Source organism: Limanda limanda, chromosome 1 (assembly GCF_963576545.1).
Source record: "Limanda limanda chromosome 1, fLimLim1.1, whole genome shotgun sequence".
NCBI lineage: Eukaryota > Metazoa > Chordata > Actinopteri > Pleuronectiformes > Pleuronectidae > Limanda > Limanda limanda.
The window spans coordinates 28,780,807-28,801,211 of record NC_083636.1 but is presented as its reverse complement, the minus strand read 5'-3'; the positions used below and the strand labels follow the sequence as shown (position 1 = coordinate 28,801,211).

The 20,405-nt window shown below is 43.7% G+C and overlaps 1 protein-coding gene across 1 annotated transcript in view; it reads left to right on the top strand.

Moving 5' to 3' along the window:
• Positions 1 to 379: 379 nt before the first annotated feature.
• fibcd1b (fibrinogen C domain containing 1b) overlaps positions 380 to 20,405 on the top strand; it is a 117,492-nt gene continuing 97,466 nt past the window's right edge. Inside the window, 1 exon segment of the mRNA XM_061074778.1 lies at positions 380 to 451. Coding sequence (XP_060930761.1) covers positions 380 to 451 — 72 coding nt within the window.

Sequence of the window (20,405 nt, the reverse complement as noted above, 5' to 3'; positions counted from 1 at the left end):
TGCTGCTTTCTATCGGGATCCCTCTCGGGTTACCTTTTTTATCTCAAGTTCACTATAACTGTGATGCATTTGTGAGTCGAGTTGCAAAAACCCTGGAGCATGTAAACGCTGTTTTTTTTTTTTAATTTTGATTGCTTGGAATAACGGAGAGATCATAAGAGATCCCACTTTCAGGAGTTGCATTTTTTGGTGCGTAATTCTTGCGGTGTGTGGCCGCAGAAGTACTTGTGCCTCCCTTTTTTTTTCATGCGTTGAATGTCCAGTTTTTTTCGAATGGAGTAGGTAGTAGGTGATAAACACTTGAGAGAGAAAAAACGCGGGGTTTATTCTGTCTTGCCTGGAACGAGCAGGCGGATCTGATGCGCCGATTCTCCGTAGGATGGTAAATGACTGATGGGGAATCATGAACAGCTCTTCTGAACTCGAAGATGGCACTCGGCATAAAAACCAGGTATGTGGAATTTTACGCACGGGGTTGGTGGAGGAGTGGTGCATCTGTTGGTGCAGTGTTTCCACGCGGAGTTTGGTGCTGTGGCTCTCGTGTGAATCTCTGCACAGTGTAGCTGCAAATGAGCTTTTCTCTCTTCTTTTTCCTTTTTTTCCCCTCTCGACTCCCCCCGGGCTCTGGCACTTCTGCTCCTGCCACAACGTCTGAATCCACCCGCACATCACTAAATCCCTAGTTGCTTCCAGGCTCCGATGTGTTAGACTGAAAGGACTTAGGTTGCAAATAGGAGAAGTGAGCAGGATGCAGCTGAAATCACGGCAGGGGGATTAGTATATAGAATGCGTTTGGATGTTTGCGCATCTTGGCTCCGTCTTCCCCCCTTAAAGACAATCTCACATGTCAATCCTTTTGGACTGTGCGTAAATTGAACGCGATTTAATGGCGGGCTCGCGTTTGTGGTGTTCAGATTCGAAACATTGCACACACACACACACACACACACACACACACACACACACACACACACACACACACACACATACGCGCGCACAGACCTTCTCCATCCGTGGCTATTAACACTCCAGAGCTCTTTAGGCATGTCTTCCGCACGGATGGCTTGAGACAGGGAGCGGACGTGCGTGGTGTTGTAGTCAGGGCAGGCAGGCAGTCAGGCTCACTTTGGGGAATAGTCGATTTGTTTTCACAAGGTCAGTAGAGGGTTATTGGCAGTCCATAGGGGGAAAGGCGCAGCGCTGGAATCGGATTTCTGGGGCCAATAAAGCTTGGCACCTTTAGGGAAACTCACCCAGCCTGGTTTACCTCCTCCTAATGAGACCTGAGGACGGGTTTTAGTCATTTATACGTCATCACTGGGCAATAATGTTGGCTAAAGGGGGGTTGGCGTGAACTTCCACAGCCATTGCAAGTAGATGAAATCAGCAATGATACATCCGTACATGTGTTGGTGCTTTGGAGCAGCGGTCTCTGCTTTATGGTCCAAATAAGTGAGCAGATATGAGGAGAGGTAACAGCAGGGAATATAATTTGGAGGGTAATGAGTTTTGCTTCACAGATATCCATCTCCATCCCCCCCGCCCCCCCCCCTATTGCTTTACAACAACCTAGCTCACTCCAAACTACTGCATTATAAATGCATTTGCTCTGGGCTGCTCATCAACTCATTGGATTGTGGCATTGAGCACAAGTAAAAATATTTTTCTTGGAATTTCCAAAGCTCTGCAGGTGTCACATGATACGTGGCTTCCTGTCTCCCCTGCCCTGTGCTTTTGTTGATGTCCATGGCTCGGTCTGAGTCATTTCTACGGTGGCACTTTGAACCGGGCTGTGTTTCAGTGCTCTGTATGAGGTGTAATCACATTAGTCGTTAGTATCGATGAAGACGAGGCTGCAATGAATCTTTCATATATTACAGTTTGCTGATTGTCATTGGTTTGAGATGGAGTCCAGTTTGCCTACATATCTACAAGAACTACTTAAAGGTCACTTGAATAGCAAATGCAGCTTCCTTGGGCTTTAATGTGATGCGTTTTAATGTGTGTGCCTTGTACATCTAAAAATAAACGAATCAATGCAAATAAATCCTTATCTGATGACATGCATTTAGGATATTAAAGCTTGATTATTAAGTTTTCCTCAAACACACTGAAATGAAAAAGGTATCTGAGTACAAGGGCCCTAGACTGGAAACTCCAAAATATGTCCCATAACCCTCTGGATGACAGAATCAGGAGACGTAGGATGAGACGAGAGGTCGTTGGGAAATGACTAATGCTGCTATCTCTCCCCTCCGCTCCCCACATCTACCTGTCTCCTTCTTCTGCAATTGTTATTTTGCTGTCACACATAAATTTCCTTTTTCTCTGCTTGTGTGTGTGTGTCTGTCTCCGTCTCTCCGTAATCTTGAGAGCAGTAACACTGAGCGTTTATCTCCAGCCTTGCTGTATTGACACAGTCATTTCAGACTCAGAGGGGAGGGATCGGGTAATAGAGATCTCTTGTGGTCTCTGTTTGTTTTGATATTACAAAACAGGCCAGACCATTTGTCTGGTAACTCTACGGTGTTTGATTTGTGGCCGTAGGTGCGCCATCACCCGTGTTGTTTCAGAACAGGCGGAGGCCAGTTAGAGTGGAATGGAGATTCGCCTGCAACTTTGAAAAATCTGCCATGAAATGTAATTCACAGGATTATAGAAAACCCAGAGTGGGACTATGCATGCTAAGATATGTGTTTAATTCATGTGTACAGAAATGGGACATTCAGCAGGAACAAAATGGCCACCGTGAGTTACAGAATTATAGTATTAAAGATGGGATACTGAGATTAGTCAAGGTGGCTGTTCACCGTTACTGCCTCGGCAATGTGAGGAATATAAAACTGAAAACTGGGTTTAGAAATCGTCTCAGAAGAAACTAATAGATCTCACATAAGAAACACAGAGGACAGGGGATCTACTTTTGTGCTGTAAAAACAACGATATTGATTTCTTTTATTCGGGGGATGCCAGCTAGATTTCTTATAGGGCTGTTTGTTATGTGTGTTTCCATGGTATCATTCTTAAATCCGCCATGAACTGAGTTGTAGCCATTTGTTTGTTTGTCTCAATGTAATGATTTCCCCTCACACACACACACACCCATCACATCTATACAGGACATTATGTGTCTGTGTCGCCCTCCTCTTAGACACATTCATGGACACATACAGTTTAGCAGGGAATCCAGCGAGGCCCAGTGGGGTTGGAGGTAATCGATAACACACTGAGAACTCAAAACTTTCCAAAGAACCGAGAGGACTGTTTGTGTATTGGTAGAAAACCACAAAATACAGCCGCCAGCTCCCACACTGGATTGCAACAAGCTTCAGTTTAGAACCGTGGACCAACACAAATACATCAAAGTCTCACAATGAAATCAATAAGTTAGCAAATCACCTAACTATGGCTACACACCTCACCCCCACATGTGGCAACGGTGGTGCAGCCTCAACCTACAGGGCTCCATCATCCACACATCTTCCTACAGATATATTATAATTATAGCCAAAACAACTTGTGAAAAACATCTAATTGCAGTTTCTCTATGCAAATGTACAGGAGTGTGGCGAGCATAATTATGAACAAATTGTATAAAGCATCTGTTTGTTGGTGTGGACCTCTAAAGTTTTTACTTTTCTTTAAAATAGTCCGAAAAGTAAATGTATCTGTCTATGGCCATAATAATTATTTACCACATATACTCTTTGAGTCTTTACGGACATGAATTTAACATTACAAGCGTTGCCATAATTCGCCAGTTTCACAATGAAACAAACAATTTTTTTATGCTACATTAGCATGGTGCTATCGTCCATAAAGTTTTTACTGTCCATGCAGAGAGTGACTCTATAGGTTCAGCTAAAATGTATATTTCCCACACAAGAACTTGTCTCTCACTTTTAAGTCTGTGCACCCGTCACTTGGAATCTGTTGCACATGAGAGCAGCGTTCATGGATGTGCATCCCGACTGCACTGCCACAGATTGAATTAATTCTGTGGGAAAACACTGAATGCCACTTAGCTAGTTAGAGGAGACATACAACTGGGATGTGGTAACTCTGCTTCTCTCAATCTAGCCAATTATACTCCTTATTGACAAAGACAAACTTGACTTCGCCCAATAGTATTCTAATGTAATTATTACCTTTAAAATGGCTTCATCTATAATGGCATCAACTGTAAAGTTGGACACAATCCTGGAAGTCCATATTTCTAAGTTTTAGTATGAACAACAAAACACATAGGTCATTGTTTATTAGGGTTGGGTACCGAGAACCGGTTCCAATATGGAACCGGTTCCAATACAACCGGTACCTACCCGGACCGAAATGCAACGGAGATTTCGGTGCTTCATTTCGGTGCCTGAGCCAATGGAAGACTGAGGTCTCCGCTCCTCCCGCCTCCTCACACTTCCGCTCCTTCCTTCACGGGAAGCGGCGGCTCCCGCCGGCCGCTGGATCCCCGCAGGCGCGGCTGCCGGTGGACAAAATCTCGTCCCCGCGCTGCCCGCGCCCCGTGTGCGTCAGGGCTCCCGTGCAGGTGGTGGGGGGGGGGAGGATCTCCTTGTGAGACCTCTCCCCGGCACTGGCTGCCCCCCCCCCCGCCGTGCGCATTTCCTCCGTGGCGGTGCGCCACGACCGGCTCCGGGTCGGCTTGGAAAGGCTCGGGGCGGGAGGAGCGAAGACCACGCCGAGAAATGTTTCATAAAAGCGTCTGCATTTGGGGGGGCGAAGGCGGGGGCCGAAGCCCCCCTGCGACAGCCCCCGCCGCGGAGACACGGGGGTCTCCGCGTGACGGGAAAGCGACCCTCAGTCTTCATTTGGCTCAGGCACCGAAGTCAGAGTCACGAGTCAGAGTGTGTGTGTTTTGTATTTATTTTTATTTATTTAAGTATAGTGTAAACTTTTGTTAACAGTTCGTATGTTATTCATAGTTTTAAGTTAAAAAGGGTTTTGTATTTATTTATATTTATAATCTACTTTAAACAGTTAATATATTTGGCAATAAAAAAGCCTTTCTTAGTCAAGCATCGTTTTCTGCACTTTTTTGAAAAAAGTATCGGTTCAGGCACCGTTTAGGCACCGGTATCGTTTTAAAAGTATCGGTTAGGAACCGGTATCGGATAAAAACCAAACGATACCCATCCCTATTGTTTATGTTTTCAAACTTTAAAACCACATCAAAACTCATGTAGCTTTATAGACACAAATCTCAAAGACATTAGTATGCAGAGAGGGATCGTCGTGACTAGACAACAGCCACAGTTTCTTTTTCAATGTTCTGTCTATATGCAAATAATTCAAGTTAATTAACTAAAACTGAGTAAATTTGCAGTCTTCATCATAGCGCACAGAATTTCAACAGCTGCCAGCTTTAACTTCATCCTTTGCTGCAGCTTGTGAAGTCGTATGGAAGTTATAATTTGTTGTGATTTGAAAATTGCAACCTCTCCAATCCCAATTTAGAATAATTGTCCAAGCCAGTGCAGTATCTTTCTAAATTATAAGATGATACATGATAGGTCTGTGTTTCTTAGACTTGTAAGTAAGACATTTTGGTTACTGGTATGTGCCGCTAACGTATGCAATAGCTTTTCAATCACAGCACAATAGCGGGTCTAGAAGTGGAGCCTGTGAGATGTGGGCTGTCTGGTTTGGTGGATACCCTTGTCAAACTAATGAACCTGCTGAGCTGGCTGGAGGTATAGGAGGCAGTGTGGACTGGAGCAGAGCGGAGCAGAGCAGAGTGAGTTCCCTGGTTCACTGGGCCTGTAATTTCCCGTGTGGGGGGTCCTGCTGTGGCGGCGGAGCAACTCTTAACAACTTCGGATTCTGTCTCTCCCGACCCGCGCCGGGGCGTCATCAGGAGAACACCCACCGGCAAAAAGTTTTCCAGCCCGAGAAGAGCTTCAATCCACTTGCCTGATCACAAATCTGAAAATGCAGCAGGCGGTTTTGTTGATATATATATATACAAACACAAAGTCGGCGTCTGAAAACTGGACAATATTCACGTTGTTTCTCATTGAGCTGTAGTTTTTCTCAGCTTGGCACGTAGGCGTCTTCCCCGGCACAGATGTAAGCTCACAAGAGGACTCCTAGTGTGAGATGTGTTTAACACTTGTAATGTGAGGGTCTGACGGGAGTGCAAGGTTTTTTCTGTGTGTGTGCGTCATGTCTTGTTTTGCTAGTCCGGCTATACATAGATGACAGATGTCGTCCCCAGTATGTGCTTCACAGCTGCGAGGTATATAAAGAGAGAGTTTGATATACTCGTATGGGTATGTGCATGCCTGGACTTGTTATGATCATGGGCTTCAACACCAGTGCCTTCCATTTAAACAAGAGGACGGGGGTGGGAGTGGAGGGAGTTATTTGGTTTATCAAGAAAGAAAGGAAAAAACAACAACAACCTCAGTGTCATTGATTTCACTTTGCTTCTGCTCTTCATAACAACACCGCCTTTATATTGGCATGCAACGTAATGAATTTAAAAGCCTTAAGGCTTCACTGTGTTTTTCATCTTCTCTGGACATGTTCATCTCACACACAGCTGCTCTTCTAATCGCCTCCCTTCTTTTTGATCCTTCTCATCATATCATCTTTGTAGCTTTTGAACATATACGGGACTATATATGCTTTGTATTGAAACACATCGCCCTGGTGTAGTTGAATTGTGGGATCTAAACTTAAGTGGCTTGACAGGAGTGTGGGCCTATTGTTAGAATGAAGGCATGAATGTGTGAGAGGAGTGTGTGTGTCGGTGGATCAAAGTGGTAACGAGCAATTTACTGTCAAGTCGTTACGTAAGTGTAGAGTGCTTTTACATAGAAGGTGCTTTTGTGCCTTAATGGAGCTGCGTGTTATTTTGTTTTTCTGCTTCATACAGATGGAGCCATTTTGTGGAGCGTGCATACTCAGTAGCCCGGCGAAGCTGCGGCTTTACTAGTGGGAAGGTTATAAACGGCAGCAGCTGTCCTGTGTGCTTTTGGCCTTGGTCATCCTCTATCTGCCTTTGTTATCTGACCCTCGCTATCTTCTGTGTCCTTTTTTATGTCTTCTCATTTTCTCCGATTCCCATATCTCTTGCTGACATGAAGAGACTGGATATTTCAATATCAGATTTCTGGTGGTGCAATGTGGCCAGAAGACCTCGAGAGGCGAGGAAGGACAAGAACAAGAAGAATGAAAAGCAGAAGTAAAAGAGAAAAAGAAAGAAAATAAGAGCCAGACCAGCGAAATAAAAGAGTGACCCAGAGTAGAAAGGGCACGGGAGTGTTGGGAGGTATGAATCACAGTCGGTCCCACATCAGTGTGGAGCAGACAGCAGGCTAGCTGGGGGCACATGTACCTTTTGCAGGATGACGCAGATATATTCCAGCTGCTCAAAATCCCACAAGCGTCCAACAAAGGCTTGTTATCAGATATACCACACACTGCCGTTGGAGGGAAGGCAGCCCTTTTTTCCCGGTCGACTCTTGGATCAGTTACAAGCCTCATCACGGAAGTCCCAAAGCATCACCAGGGGCTCAATCGGATCCAAAACAACAGCTGCAATAGCAAGTGATTGTATCTAATTGATTCATGATTCTTGGTAATTGTGTTGATTTTGTGCACTATGCATGCTTTACCTTCCGTGCACCTTTACCCATGAGAACATGTAGATGTACTTACACATCTGCATTTAGAGTAAACGTGGTTAAGCATAATGTAGATGCTCCCCATAGCTGCTTCCCTGTGTTTGTGTGTCTTTAAAGGAATCTGAAGACGGTAAAGCTGAGTAGGGAACATTAGGGAGGCACTGCAGGGCAAGGTTATACTCTAGCTCCCAGAGCATGTATTGACAGATGTGTCAGCAAGCTGACCTGATGGGCAGGGTTTCACAGTAGAGGAGCTAAAAGTGTTAGAGAGCGAGGGAGGGATGGAGGGAGAGATGGAGACTGGGACAGCTAAGGCATTATATTTCCATCTGCAGGATTCAGCCCCTCAAGCTTGTTTGTGTGTTAAGACCAGGGTTTACTGATGTTGTGGGGACCTAAATCTGTTTGCACAGGCACATAACAGGGATATAATATAAATCTAAAAACTTAATTGAGAAAAAAATATATTATATGGTTAAGCTTAAGATGGAGGTCAAGGTTTCGCTTAGGCAAGTAGTTAGAGTAAGTCGAAAGGAAATGAACATGAGGCTACATCCATACCACAATTTGTCATTGTAAAACTGACATTTCAAACTAAAACGATCTGTATCACTTTCAAACCATGTGCACATTAACATGCCTGAAAACACATATCACATCAAACTCCCCCCTTTTAGCTGCTCTAAAACTGGAGTAGTGTGTACGCCAGGCCTATCTGTAGGATAGTTAATGCATTGTAGCATGGATGTAACCTAAGTCAATGCAATGTCCACTGAAGACTTTGTGTGTGTGTGCACATATATAGTGTACCTGCTCAGGAGGGAAGAGTCATGAAAGTGGCAAAAAAGACTGGCAAAGGAAAGATTAATGTGTATATTCCTTTCACTTTCCTGCCAAATCATCATTAAAAATGCATTGGAAATTACCCGTGAGAGACAGAGGAGAGGTGTGCAGAGCAAGAGGAAAAGAGAAGGGAGGAAACCAGGAGGAGATGAGTTGAGTGAGGGATGAGAGAGACAGGTGGAGTGCGAGACGAGAGAGACGTGTTAAAGACTTCTGTCACCTTGATGGACACTGAGCTGGACCCGTTCCACTGACTGATTGGACACTATCTCCATATCTCCGGCGAGAGATGTCCAATTTTCTCGCTCTGATTTCAATCTGGGAGCCAAAGAGCTGCATTCATCGGACACTAGAGTCTTCACCAAATAGAGATTTGAGATTGGGGCCAATCCTTGCCAGAGGATAATACTTTTTTTTTTGTTTGTGTTCCCCACTCATCATTAATCAATGCTCACAAATACTCATACATGCAAGCACAACAAATGGCCACGCACGAGCGCAGTTCCTGATGGGTTACGTGTCCGACTGCGAACGCAAACGGGCCAAAGACTGTAAATAATAAGGGAATTAATTAGACTATGATAATGCAGTGAATAATTTATGATGAATGGGGAAATTTAATCAAGCAATCAATCTACCCAGGCAACAGCATCTGGAGCAGAAGAATGTTACAGGACAGGGGAAGGGGAAGGGAACGCAGTCGTTACTCAACACAAAGCAGTTTAACGCACAATCACACTGAAAACGGCTGTTATACAGATAATGCCCTGCGGCTGATAAAAAAAAGCGAGACTAGTGTTTTGCATCTGTTTAGCGCAGAGAGGGCCTTTTCATCCAGGTATTCAAGTGCCGGTGATTGAGCGGTGATTGAGCTGCGTTGTTCTCTCGTGCTCGCTAGTGTCTCCGAAATCCCATTATTGGGAATCTCCTCTGAGCCAAGTAGAGTCGTTTCAGCTGAATTCCGGCCTCGTATATTCACCCCCTAACGACTTGCTTAAGCTAACAGAGGAAACATAATAGCATCATTATGGGCCGGGCAACATCAGGTGTCTCAAGGTTAATAGCAGCATTAATTGAAGGATGAAGGCAGAGCGAAACTGTTGTCCGTGTTAAGATGCATTCTCGATTTGTGAATTGGATGCAAAAAGGAAAGAATTAATCATTGCCTAGTTACGTGATGCCATGTGTTGGAGAAAACGACCAGTTCATTTTCAACAGGAGTCGAACATGAAAGATGAAGTGATGCCTTACACCAAAATGTCAAATCCTCTCTTTTCTAAATGCATCCAAAACTAAGGCCAATAAAGCTATGAAGCATATCTTCAGTATAATTCATGCAAAAAGCCCTCAAGGTAAAAGAAAACACAGTTAGTTTATTCCGCCGAAACTGAGATTCATATTTTGTGAGCAGTGGAATGAGAAGAAAACTACACGATGGAGATTATGTGATTGACAGGAGGAGGAGAAAAAAACATTATGAGTGATTACAGCTTTTAGCAGTAAGACAAAAAAAAGAGATGATGCATGAAAAATATCCAACACTGGAGGGAGGCACGAAAAGATGCAGAGACGTATTTATTGCAGCTACCCTATTAAACTTTTATGACAAACTCATGGCTAATATATTAACAGACTTATCCACTCACATCCATTATTTATTCATCATCAAAAATTCAATCTGGCAGACTGTGTGCCATTATTCAGATGGGCTGGTGGAAAGTGGCACATTTGAATAAGTGAGAATTGGAGGCCTCACCCTGGTGGTTTGTTTTTATTCCCGAAAAAACCCTTTAAATGATTCAAACATTGAATCAATCAAAAAAAATAATTTAGGAGGTGGATTGATGAGAAAAGAAAATCCCACCCCTTGCTCACATAGCTGGAATCATTATATCTTAGGAAAGAAACATTTTTATTGTTCATGACCCATTAAGAGAGAAACTCCAGCTCATCAGAACTGTTGGAAGTGGCTTCGTCAAACACCATCTGCCTTGTGGTTTTGTCATCAGCATAAAAAGAAGATGTTAAGTTTCCTGCACGTTTCTAACTAGCGTCTGATTCCAGGGCGCTGAGCCACGCCACGGCTGCAGCAGATACAAGCTGTTTACTGTATTTGGTTTGTCTTGTTTCCTCTGGTGAGGTTTTTTTGCACCTCTCTGCAATACCTACGTCTGAATGAGATTGGATATGGAAATGTGGAGTACTGCGGACCAGTAGTTTCTGCTGATGTTGTGGAACTTGGCAGCGCGGAGAACGGGACACATTCCTCCGAGAAACAAACAGTCGCCCGTACTGACACCTCAGCGTGCGCAGACACATAAAACCAGACACATGCACACACACACAATCCTACAGGGGGGGAAAAAAAACAGCCACACTCACAATGAGCAGCTGTAAACCTACAAATTTAAAGTGTGGGGAAAGATTACTTGAAAATGTCTATTGTGCAAAAGGTATTGCAGGGGGATATAAACGGAGGGAATATACAGGTTACAGTTTAAATCCCTCCATCCATTATCTCACAGGGGCATTAGGCGAAAGGGGGGGTGGGGGCGGGGGGGGGGACACTGGACAAGTCTCTAGCGTTTCCCCAGGCGCACAGACAAACAACTCATTCCCACTCACATTCACACCTCCGACAATTCAGAGTCGCTAATTAAGCCAACATTCCAACTGACATTAATCTTGTTATTGCCCAAACACGACACAAGCTCCCATATCTCCCCCCCCGAGTAGCCACAACCAAATTATTTACGAAAGTCAGTGCTTATTATTAACGAAGAGCAGTTCTCTAGCTTCAGGGTGGACAAGAGGCCAACGGAGGGCAATCTCATCTACCGCAGATTTTCCCACAAAGAAGAGCTTACGATGACCCAATGTCAGGGCCGGCACAGTCGCGGTGTTTACTCGTGCGATAATTGGATCCTGATGATACAGTAAAAGACAAACGGTCAAAAACACAAGCTCAAATCGTCATGACCTTTAGAAAGATTGACCGATAGTCAACCCAACGGAGCTCCTCCAGACCGAACTTCCCGACCGAAAATGTTGTGGGCGGCGCTAAGTTCGTCTGGCACCCAGGCTAACTACCTCCTACAGTCCCTTTCAGTTCAATCAGGCCTATATATAGCTAAGCCTAAAAACAAGACAATGCAGACGATGAAATCATAATCTTCATTGTGGAGCAATTATTCTTATTTTTTTACATTAATATCCGTCCATATCTTTATTCCCTGGGAAATCTTGTTGCATTGTTACAAGTTGCCTATTACACCTCTTAAAATCCTTGTTCCTCAAAATTTTAAATTCAAGAGGCTGTTCGTGAAAAGATTCACGGCCTTAAACTTAAATTCATAAAAGGCAGCTTTTTTTCAGTCTGGTGCAAAGACTGTTCATTTTGCTCAAAATATGTCTTTCATCAGCAGACCCAAGGGTGAGATGTCAACGGGTTTCAAAACTTGATTTTCACCAGAAGTGGACTTTAGAGAAAGTTATAAAAAATGTCCTGTATCTCTCCCTCTGTGTCAATATTTCAAGGGTTCTTTCTTGGCCCGTATCTCCATCCAGTTTTCATCAAATCCGCTCAGTGTTTTTCGCTTAGTCCTTCCGACAAACAGTTGAGCGCACCCCTCCACCAAGGCCCAATTGACCCCCCGAAATTCATCAAGATCTATTTATTTTCCCAAACAAATCCTGGATCAGCCCCCCTGATCTGGATCTGCTCCAAAATTGAATGTGTTGGGTTAGTGTTGTAGACATCTGATCAGTGGATTTTGTGTAATCTTGCTTACACACAAACAGACAAACCATTTAAAAAACCCTAGGAAGTGAACGTGGTGTTAAACCACAGAACACTGTCAGTGGGACTTCCCAGTCACTGCTAATATTAAGTCATGCTGTTGTATCCAGACTTCTCATCTGAACATTTCTGCCTCCTTAAGCTTTTTTTTGGTTATTATAGGATAGACTACTTTTCTTCTTTAACTTTAAATTGTAACTCTTAAGTGGACACTTTCTGTTTAAATTGTCAGATAACTGGGTACGTGTAGTTCCAGTCTGAGAAAGCCTGCTATTATAAAAAGCCATTACAGAGCCTGTCAGCACCGTACAGTATCTCAGCCATTTGTCTGTCACCTTTAGTCAAATCTTCCTTACAGATGCAATGACTAATAGATGAAGGTAGTAAGAGACGGGGATGGACTACAGAGAGAGACAGAGAGAAAAAAGAAAAAACTCAGGCTGACTTTTTTATAATTTTTTTTTTTATTTTTTTTTAACAAGATTGAATATGTGACTCGATGGGAACGATACCTGTCACATAGCCACTTACAAATCGTTCTTTAGCTTGTTTTTTGGTTCATACGGCGTCTCTCGATAATCCACGCCGCACGTTAAATCCCGGCGCTCGCTCTCTCAGCCTCGCTCACTTTGGGGAATGGAATCCGGCCGGCTCCTCACAGGCTCCTATAATGTGCTGAACATAAGAAATCAATCAGACTCACACTATTTCTACAGCCCCTCAGCTCCCATTGATTTATTGCAAATGTGTTGAAGATGAAGAGAGAAACCCTTTAGCACCGCGGGGCGCCGTGGTCAAGGGGAGTGGCCCCGAGGAGAGGAGGATGACAGGTCAGGGGTGAGAGGTAAGGGGGAGGGGCGAGGGGGGGGGGGTGTCATAGGCCAGCATTCACCCCGGGGGTCAAGGCACGTGTCTGTCATCAGGGCAGCCGTGCGGAGAACAGGATGTTGATGTCATTTTTTTACTTGAGGAGACTGTGGTAGGTTTGCAGTGTGCTGTGGTTCTCCAGTGTTCAGGGCATGACTGCTGCTGTCAGCCTATAGCAGGATAGGTCAGAGGTCACAGAGATGGTGGTGCCTCAGTCTCCCATCAGACATTATCAGTACAATAACATGTCCAAGGTATAGTAAAGTGGGGCTTGGCGATATGGCCAAAGATGATATAGAGATGAAAATGTTGATATTGACAATTATCACGATTTATGCCACATTATTATTTCTTCAAATGAAGGTTCTGGTTTTAAAGTCTTCTTTTTTTTTTTTTTTTTTTTTTTTTAACAATCTGTTTATTGAATTTTTTACATAATTGACAAACAAACAATACTGTTCCATCAATAACAATTACAGATGTAATTTAAACATACCACAGAACAGATACCAACCCCCCACCCCCCTCCCTCCGGCACCTAGCCCCAACAGATGAGCAAATATAGTTGAAAAATAAAGAATTGAAAAGAACAGATGACATACAACATAATAATAATAACAATAACAATATAATAGTAATACTAAAAATAAATGAATGAATAAATAAATAGATACATATGATCAATACTAAAAAAAAGAAAAAAAAAAAAAGAAAAGAAAAGAAAAGAAACACAAGTTCAGCAAGACAGTACTTAGCTCACAGCGATCCTTAAAGTCTTTATGAACAGAGAAGAAAGGAAAAGATTTTATAAACCAGAGGTAGATTGATTATGACTTTGTTCAGACCTGGTTTTAACCTCAACCCTGTGGGATCCAGGCTGGACAGATGTTAATGACAGGTCTGAAAACACATATTTAATGCTGTCGGACTGTGATTGTGTTTCTCAGGATGGTTGTTTAACCCAGGTCTAAACAGGGTTTATGTGTTTTGCCATTAAGATCCATTTATATATTTGAATCCTGGGTTATATTGCTCAGTCCCACCTGCAGCACGGTATTTTATTCATTGTAAAGTTCCCATTTTGCGTGTTGAGCCTGCTCATATTACTCGAGTTATAAAACAGGCGAATCACCTTTTGTGTCACAGTGTGCTTCATCAAAACTCAACTCAGCTCTCTGCATTTTTCAAACCGTGCCCTTGATTCACGAGCATCCCTGTTCAAAACGTGGCGTCTCTTCAAAAAGAATCCTGCTGTTTTCTAAACAGAATCATTACCATATTGAAGTGCTAATTTGTACCTAATGCATTCGATAATGGATTTTTGATGTTGCTTATTTGAGTCACTCTGAGATCTCGACGTTTTTTAAAACTCAAAACAATTTATCTCTCCGTTGCCGTTCAATTACGATTCAGAGCAATTTCATGTTTCATGCTCAGACAGCTCATGGGGGGGGAGGAGGGGGAATATGTACAGCGATGCCTCAGCAGTAAATATGGTTTCCTCTTTTATACATCTCAAGAGTGAAAGGCTTGTTTATCCATTTTGGAAAAAGAAGACAGTCGCAGGGGGCGGGAGGGGGGGGGGGGGCTCATTGGTGTCTTGGTGTACTTATATCATGGGCATACGCTTAGAGACACCAAAGGGGGCTGATGGAGATGAGGATTGAAGTGGATTACGGAGATAGGGACAGCACTTCACAGAGAATGTAGTCTTATTTTTGTATTTTTTGTATTAGGCTTTCACAGAACACTAGGCGGCGGGGGGGGGGGGGGGGGGGGGAAGCATACGTCCGTCCGTGGCCATATGCAGCTCAGCAGCTCAGCGGCGCGAGGTCCGCTCTCTCCGCAGGGGGGGGGGCCCCGGCGGGGCTGATTGAAGGGGTTAAAGAGGGAGATTAAAGTGATAATGTACATCTCTAATCCGCCAGCACTTTAAGAGGGCAACGAGGCGAAACCGCCCCCCCCGACCAACCGACCAACTGAGCCCGGACATGAAACGGGTGCATCGGCCGCCGTCAGGGGTCAGCCGTCGCCATGGCAACAGATTATTTTCCGAAATAATTATCCGCCATATGTGCCTTGTCACAATTACAAGTCCACTGTGAGCCGGGGGGGGTCAACGGTCAAACGCTGATCAGAGTACTCGGGCGGGTGGGGGGGGGGGAAGAGACGCGACCCCCCTCTCCGCGCTGTTTATCAGAAGCGAGTTCAGCTTGTCACATCTGTCGCCTGCACTCACACTATCTCACCTTCACTGTTGCTTATTAGCACTTCTCCTCCGACGCTGCCAGCTATTCTCAGTGTCTCTGCACGCCGAGCTCTCAATAACCCCCTCCCCCCCCCCCTCAATAATAAATGTTACAAAATGGAAATCTGGAGATGCATAAAAAAAAAGGATTTATGATTTCAATCAGAGTACTAAGCTCCTTGAATCGACTTGTTTGGCTGAGTAGCAAGGGAAGGGAAGTGACTGCGGGAGGAGAGTGCATGTGCAAAATGTGAGCTGACAAGAAGCTTGGGGGAGGGAATGGGAAATATATAAAAAATAAAAAAACTTTTGTGGTTTGTTTCTCGTGACCGAAGCCTCCATTAGGAGTCCAGACGTTTTAACTCATCGCTGCAGCTCTCCCTCCCGCAGGAGTTTTACACCGAATGCTTCATTTCCCATAAAGCCGTGTTCACACTGGCACCCTGGGAAAGGCTGCAACAAGGTGCTAAGTGGTTTATCCATTATAGTGGATCATTTATTCTGTCACCGCAGCTCATGTGAGAAAAAGTCATTTGAAGTGAGATGCCACTCGATGCCGTTTCCCTCCAGGAGCAGAGAGGCCGAGAGCATCTTTCAAGATCTCAGTTAATTAATATGGATAGTTATTAATCGGAGTAATATCAAGAAAAAAAGCTGTGATTCTTGTTCGTCTTACCAGGCACTTAAAACAATCTGCGACAAATCCTCCTCGAGTCACCTGTGCTCATCTTTATTCAGATCGCGTCTCGCCATCTAATTGTGGATTGGGTGTGGAACAGTTCGAGGACCCCCCCGAGGGACTCGTGGCAAAACGTGACTGTGGCTTTAACTGTTTAATTTTTTAAAACACTCACAATACCTCCGGGTTCTTCCTGCCAGCTGTCAGACAGTGTGGAATTGCACAGTGACACCAAACTTCCTCTGATCAAATGTGTCACATCCAGCCAGGAAGGATCGCAGGGTGAGAGCACTTCCGACATGTTTGCCACAGAGTGTGGGGGGGGGGCTGGATGTGTTCAGACAAGCCACTCAAGTTGAAATGCCAATTAAGGCCCCTGCACGCGCCGCTGTGGATATCTGCGGTCTATTAGATTGTCACCCATCATTATTAGCAGACACTCCGAGCCTCCTGGCATTCTGGGGAAAAAAAAAAGATAATTACATTCTTTCTGCGTCATAATTGCCGCCTTGAAAGTGTCTCTTCCGAGGCTTTTATTTTGCCTCTGTCTCCCGAATACTCGCTGGCTGAGCTCTGCCTTTCTCATCTCTTGTCTGTTGTTTCTCTAGACACTAATGAAGTGGCCTAATCTCGTAACTCCAGAGGAATTGACAGCAGCGCGGCGCGTTAATTAAGTTCCCGAGCGCGTCCTTCGCTTTTTTAAAGTTTCCACATTTTCAAAAACGGCCATGTACCTTATAAACATGTCTGCCGTAATTACTTGCCGTCGCTTTGTGACAAATGGAGACTTTGCAGGGTTTAAGGATTTACATGTGTTTTTTTTTCTGGGCAATGTGTTTATCAATTATGGGGAAATGACACCAATGTTGTTTTGCGCTTTGTAAAGTTTAATAGCGCCTCAATTTCCCGTTTGCACCCTCGCTCATCTTAGACTGTTTCCATCTGAAATCTGTTTATTGTGTAGGGCTTTTCTTCGACAGCCAAGACTATTGTTGTTCATTGCTGTTCCAACCTGCCGGCACATGTGGCTGGTGCTGAGACGGCCGGGTTTTTGAGTAGCTTGTTGGTCCCGAGCCGATGGATAGAAAGCGGGGGGGTGAAGCAGTCTCGTCTGAGGACATGGAGGGGCAGGAGTGCTTCAAAAATGTTTACCCTCATCGATGCTGCTAAAAATCTTTAATCCCGATGATGTTTTCCTACACTTCTGTCCGTCCTGGGAGAGGGATCCCTCACATGTGGCTCTCTCTGTGGTTTCCACATATTTTTACCTGTTAAAAGGGTTTTTAGTAGTTTTTCCTTACTCTTGTTGAGGGTTAAGGACAGAGGATGTCACACCATGTTAAAGCCCTATGAGACGAATTGTTATTTGTGAATGTGGGCTATACAAATAAAATTTGATTGATTGATTAATTGAGTGAGCACGGCTTTCCACATTCCTGCCCATGAGTCTCGCTGGTGGCGTTGGGCAGCCCACCTTTAATAATTATTTAGGTCAGGGGTGTCCAAACTACGGCCCGCGGGACATCTGCGGCTCGCCATCCCTTTTGAATTGGCCAGCATCAAAAAAAAAAATCTAAAAAAAATACTAACAATTTTGGAAACTAACAATTTAGTAGCACTTAAATGGCACTTACTTATAGCACTTTGTAGTTTTGCTTTATTTTTGGAGAAATTGTACTTTCTTGATTCTTGTTCTTCTGGGTTTGTTCCCTCGGGGTTGAATGCACTAATTGTAAGTTGCTATGGCTAAAAGCCTCAGCTAAATGTAATGTAATGTAATGGACTTTGGCCCACTGTATTGCACTTCTCAGTTTAGTGACTACGTGGCGCCCAACTCACCCCTGACCTGCCAGCTGTCCCTCAGAACACCCCCCGGCCTGAGCGAGGCAATTGAGGCGCACTGTCAACAGTCCGCGCCAGGGCGGAGGGGGTGGCGGCGTGAGTGGCCCAGACCTTCAAATTTTTTCTGTATGTGGCCCTCGGGATAAAAAGTTTGGACACCCCTGATCTAGGTCATGACGAAGAGAGATCCCAAGCAGTTGACTCTATGTAAGCATTGGCCCTGAAAGGTCCAACACAGTTTGAAACATTAGGTGGTGTTAAGAGCCATTTTCAACTCATAAAAATAGATTTTCTTTAATACATTTGGTAAATAATGTGATATTAAAACCAGCATTAGTGTATTTTATCACATAACAGTCATAATTTAGTTCACAGCTCGTGCATGGGGACACATTGAATCTCGCAGTATCACTCTAGGTGTGATCTGTCTTGGCTCCTCATTAGGTGTTTTGAAGTATAGAGTATACAGATTTTTTTTTTAGCATCTAAGTAATGAACCTACACTTTGTGTCGTGTGATAAAAAACCTGTTAGACGTGAACTCAGTTTGAGTAATTATCTTGTTCCGTTCCGGTAAACACAGCGAGTAGCTGGTCTGTTCTTTACGGAGCGTGACAGATATTTAGCACCAGCTAACCACACTCAACCATTTTCTTCACGCAGTCACTCCACTTTGATTTGGTCCCCTCCATCAGACTGCTCATTGGGATGACATTTTCTGTGACATTGCCCATTGCATTTGTGGAAATAAATGACAGATGTGACAGTTATTTTTTGTTTCCTACAAAAAGTCAAAGAGCAAGATATTTCTGAAGCTCGCATATTCTCACTGAATTTAGATCTTTGCTTTTCAGAATAAAACGTCCCTCCATTTTAAATCCTCTTCTACTTGTCTGTGTTTCACCTAAAGCTGTCTCAGTTCTTTTTCTATGGAGGGGGATAAGGGTGTGAAATTAAGTATGTTGCTTTACGGGAGCTTTGGGTTTATTCAAGACGCCGTCAGACAGGGGAACAGAATGTAAAAGATGGTCAGTTTAACCTGTTGAATGCATTTTAACCTAATATGACCTATTTGTATTTGCTGAAATTATTTTTTTCTATATAAGTTAGTATTTTTAGATTTGTCAGTATTTCGTCTGGTCTTTTGTGTGTGGATGAATTGTCTTTGCACTTCTCTTGGCCCTCCTGCTCGCCTTGGTTTGCTCCCTGGGGCCCGAATCAGGTATTTTGAATTGAGTTGGAATGAATTATGCAAAGTGACAATCTAGGTTGCATATAACTCTGCCCTCAGCAACTGTTAATGTAACAATATTTCAAAATGTGCTACAACATCTATTCTAAACTGCATTTTCTTTGTATGAAGTATTAACCTGTTGCGTAACTTCTGGACAATGTGGCACATGAGATACAAGTGTTGCATTAAGTGACACTAAGTAGAAGTGACACTTGCAATTATCTGTAAGAAATACTTCTTTGGCAACTTTATACCAAAGGGTGAAAATCAATCGGTGGAAACGCAGGTCATGATGACTGGCAAATTCTGGCAGGTAGATTAAATGGATTTGACTTTGTGTAGTTTGCGAAAAGCTCAGTCGAGGTTCTTCAAATGAGGAGGATTATTAAGGATTTTGTCGTCAAGAAAGGAAAGAAATGGAAAAGAAAAGAAATGGTGCAATACATTCTATACCAGACATGCATATGTGTATCTGCATGGTGTTTAATTTCACACTTCACTTCAATAGTTTCCACTAAGCCACTTAGGATTTTCTCATGAAATGGAAAGCAGCACATAGGTGCTCGCAGCTTCATGTATTTATTGCTCGGGTAGTAGCAGTGTCACATGCACAATGCCCTGTCTCTTCTTTTCTAGTTGCTTCACCATGTTAGGTTATTTCTGCCAGTTAGTATGAATGTTCTCAGTTATTTCTGTTCTTTCACATTTATCAGTCCATAATTTAGAAACATTGAATCATACCCCCATGAGGAAACTAAATTCATTCTTAATAAGTTACACAGCTGCACAAACCTTTACCTGTTGCAGATTCGACCTATAATCCTCTCAGTAAAGAAAAAGAAAGTAAATAAACCCAACACGCTGCGTCAAGTGGCCCCTTCATGGCGTGCACGTATCCCACTTCTCCAGTACGTCCCGCACTCACTGACGATTGCTTCCGAAAGGTTATTTTGCACCGAAATGCAAGAATGCTTCCATTATGCTGAAGGCCCTTTGGAGGAAATTGCTTTTGTATTTTACGAGTAGTGCCACTACAGCAGTATCGCTACACCGATGGCATGCTGGGTACCTCTAACCGCTAACAAGACTCCAGTCAGAGGAATCTGTCGCTGTCACTTTTAAGGACAGCGCAGATGGATGAGGATGGAACGCAGAGGAGGAGAGGTGAGGTATTGCACTTCATAAAGGAACTCATTTGTTTGTGTTGTGTGACGGCACAACTTGAGTCCACGATAGGAAAGTTGAGTTTAC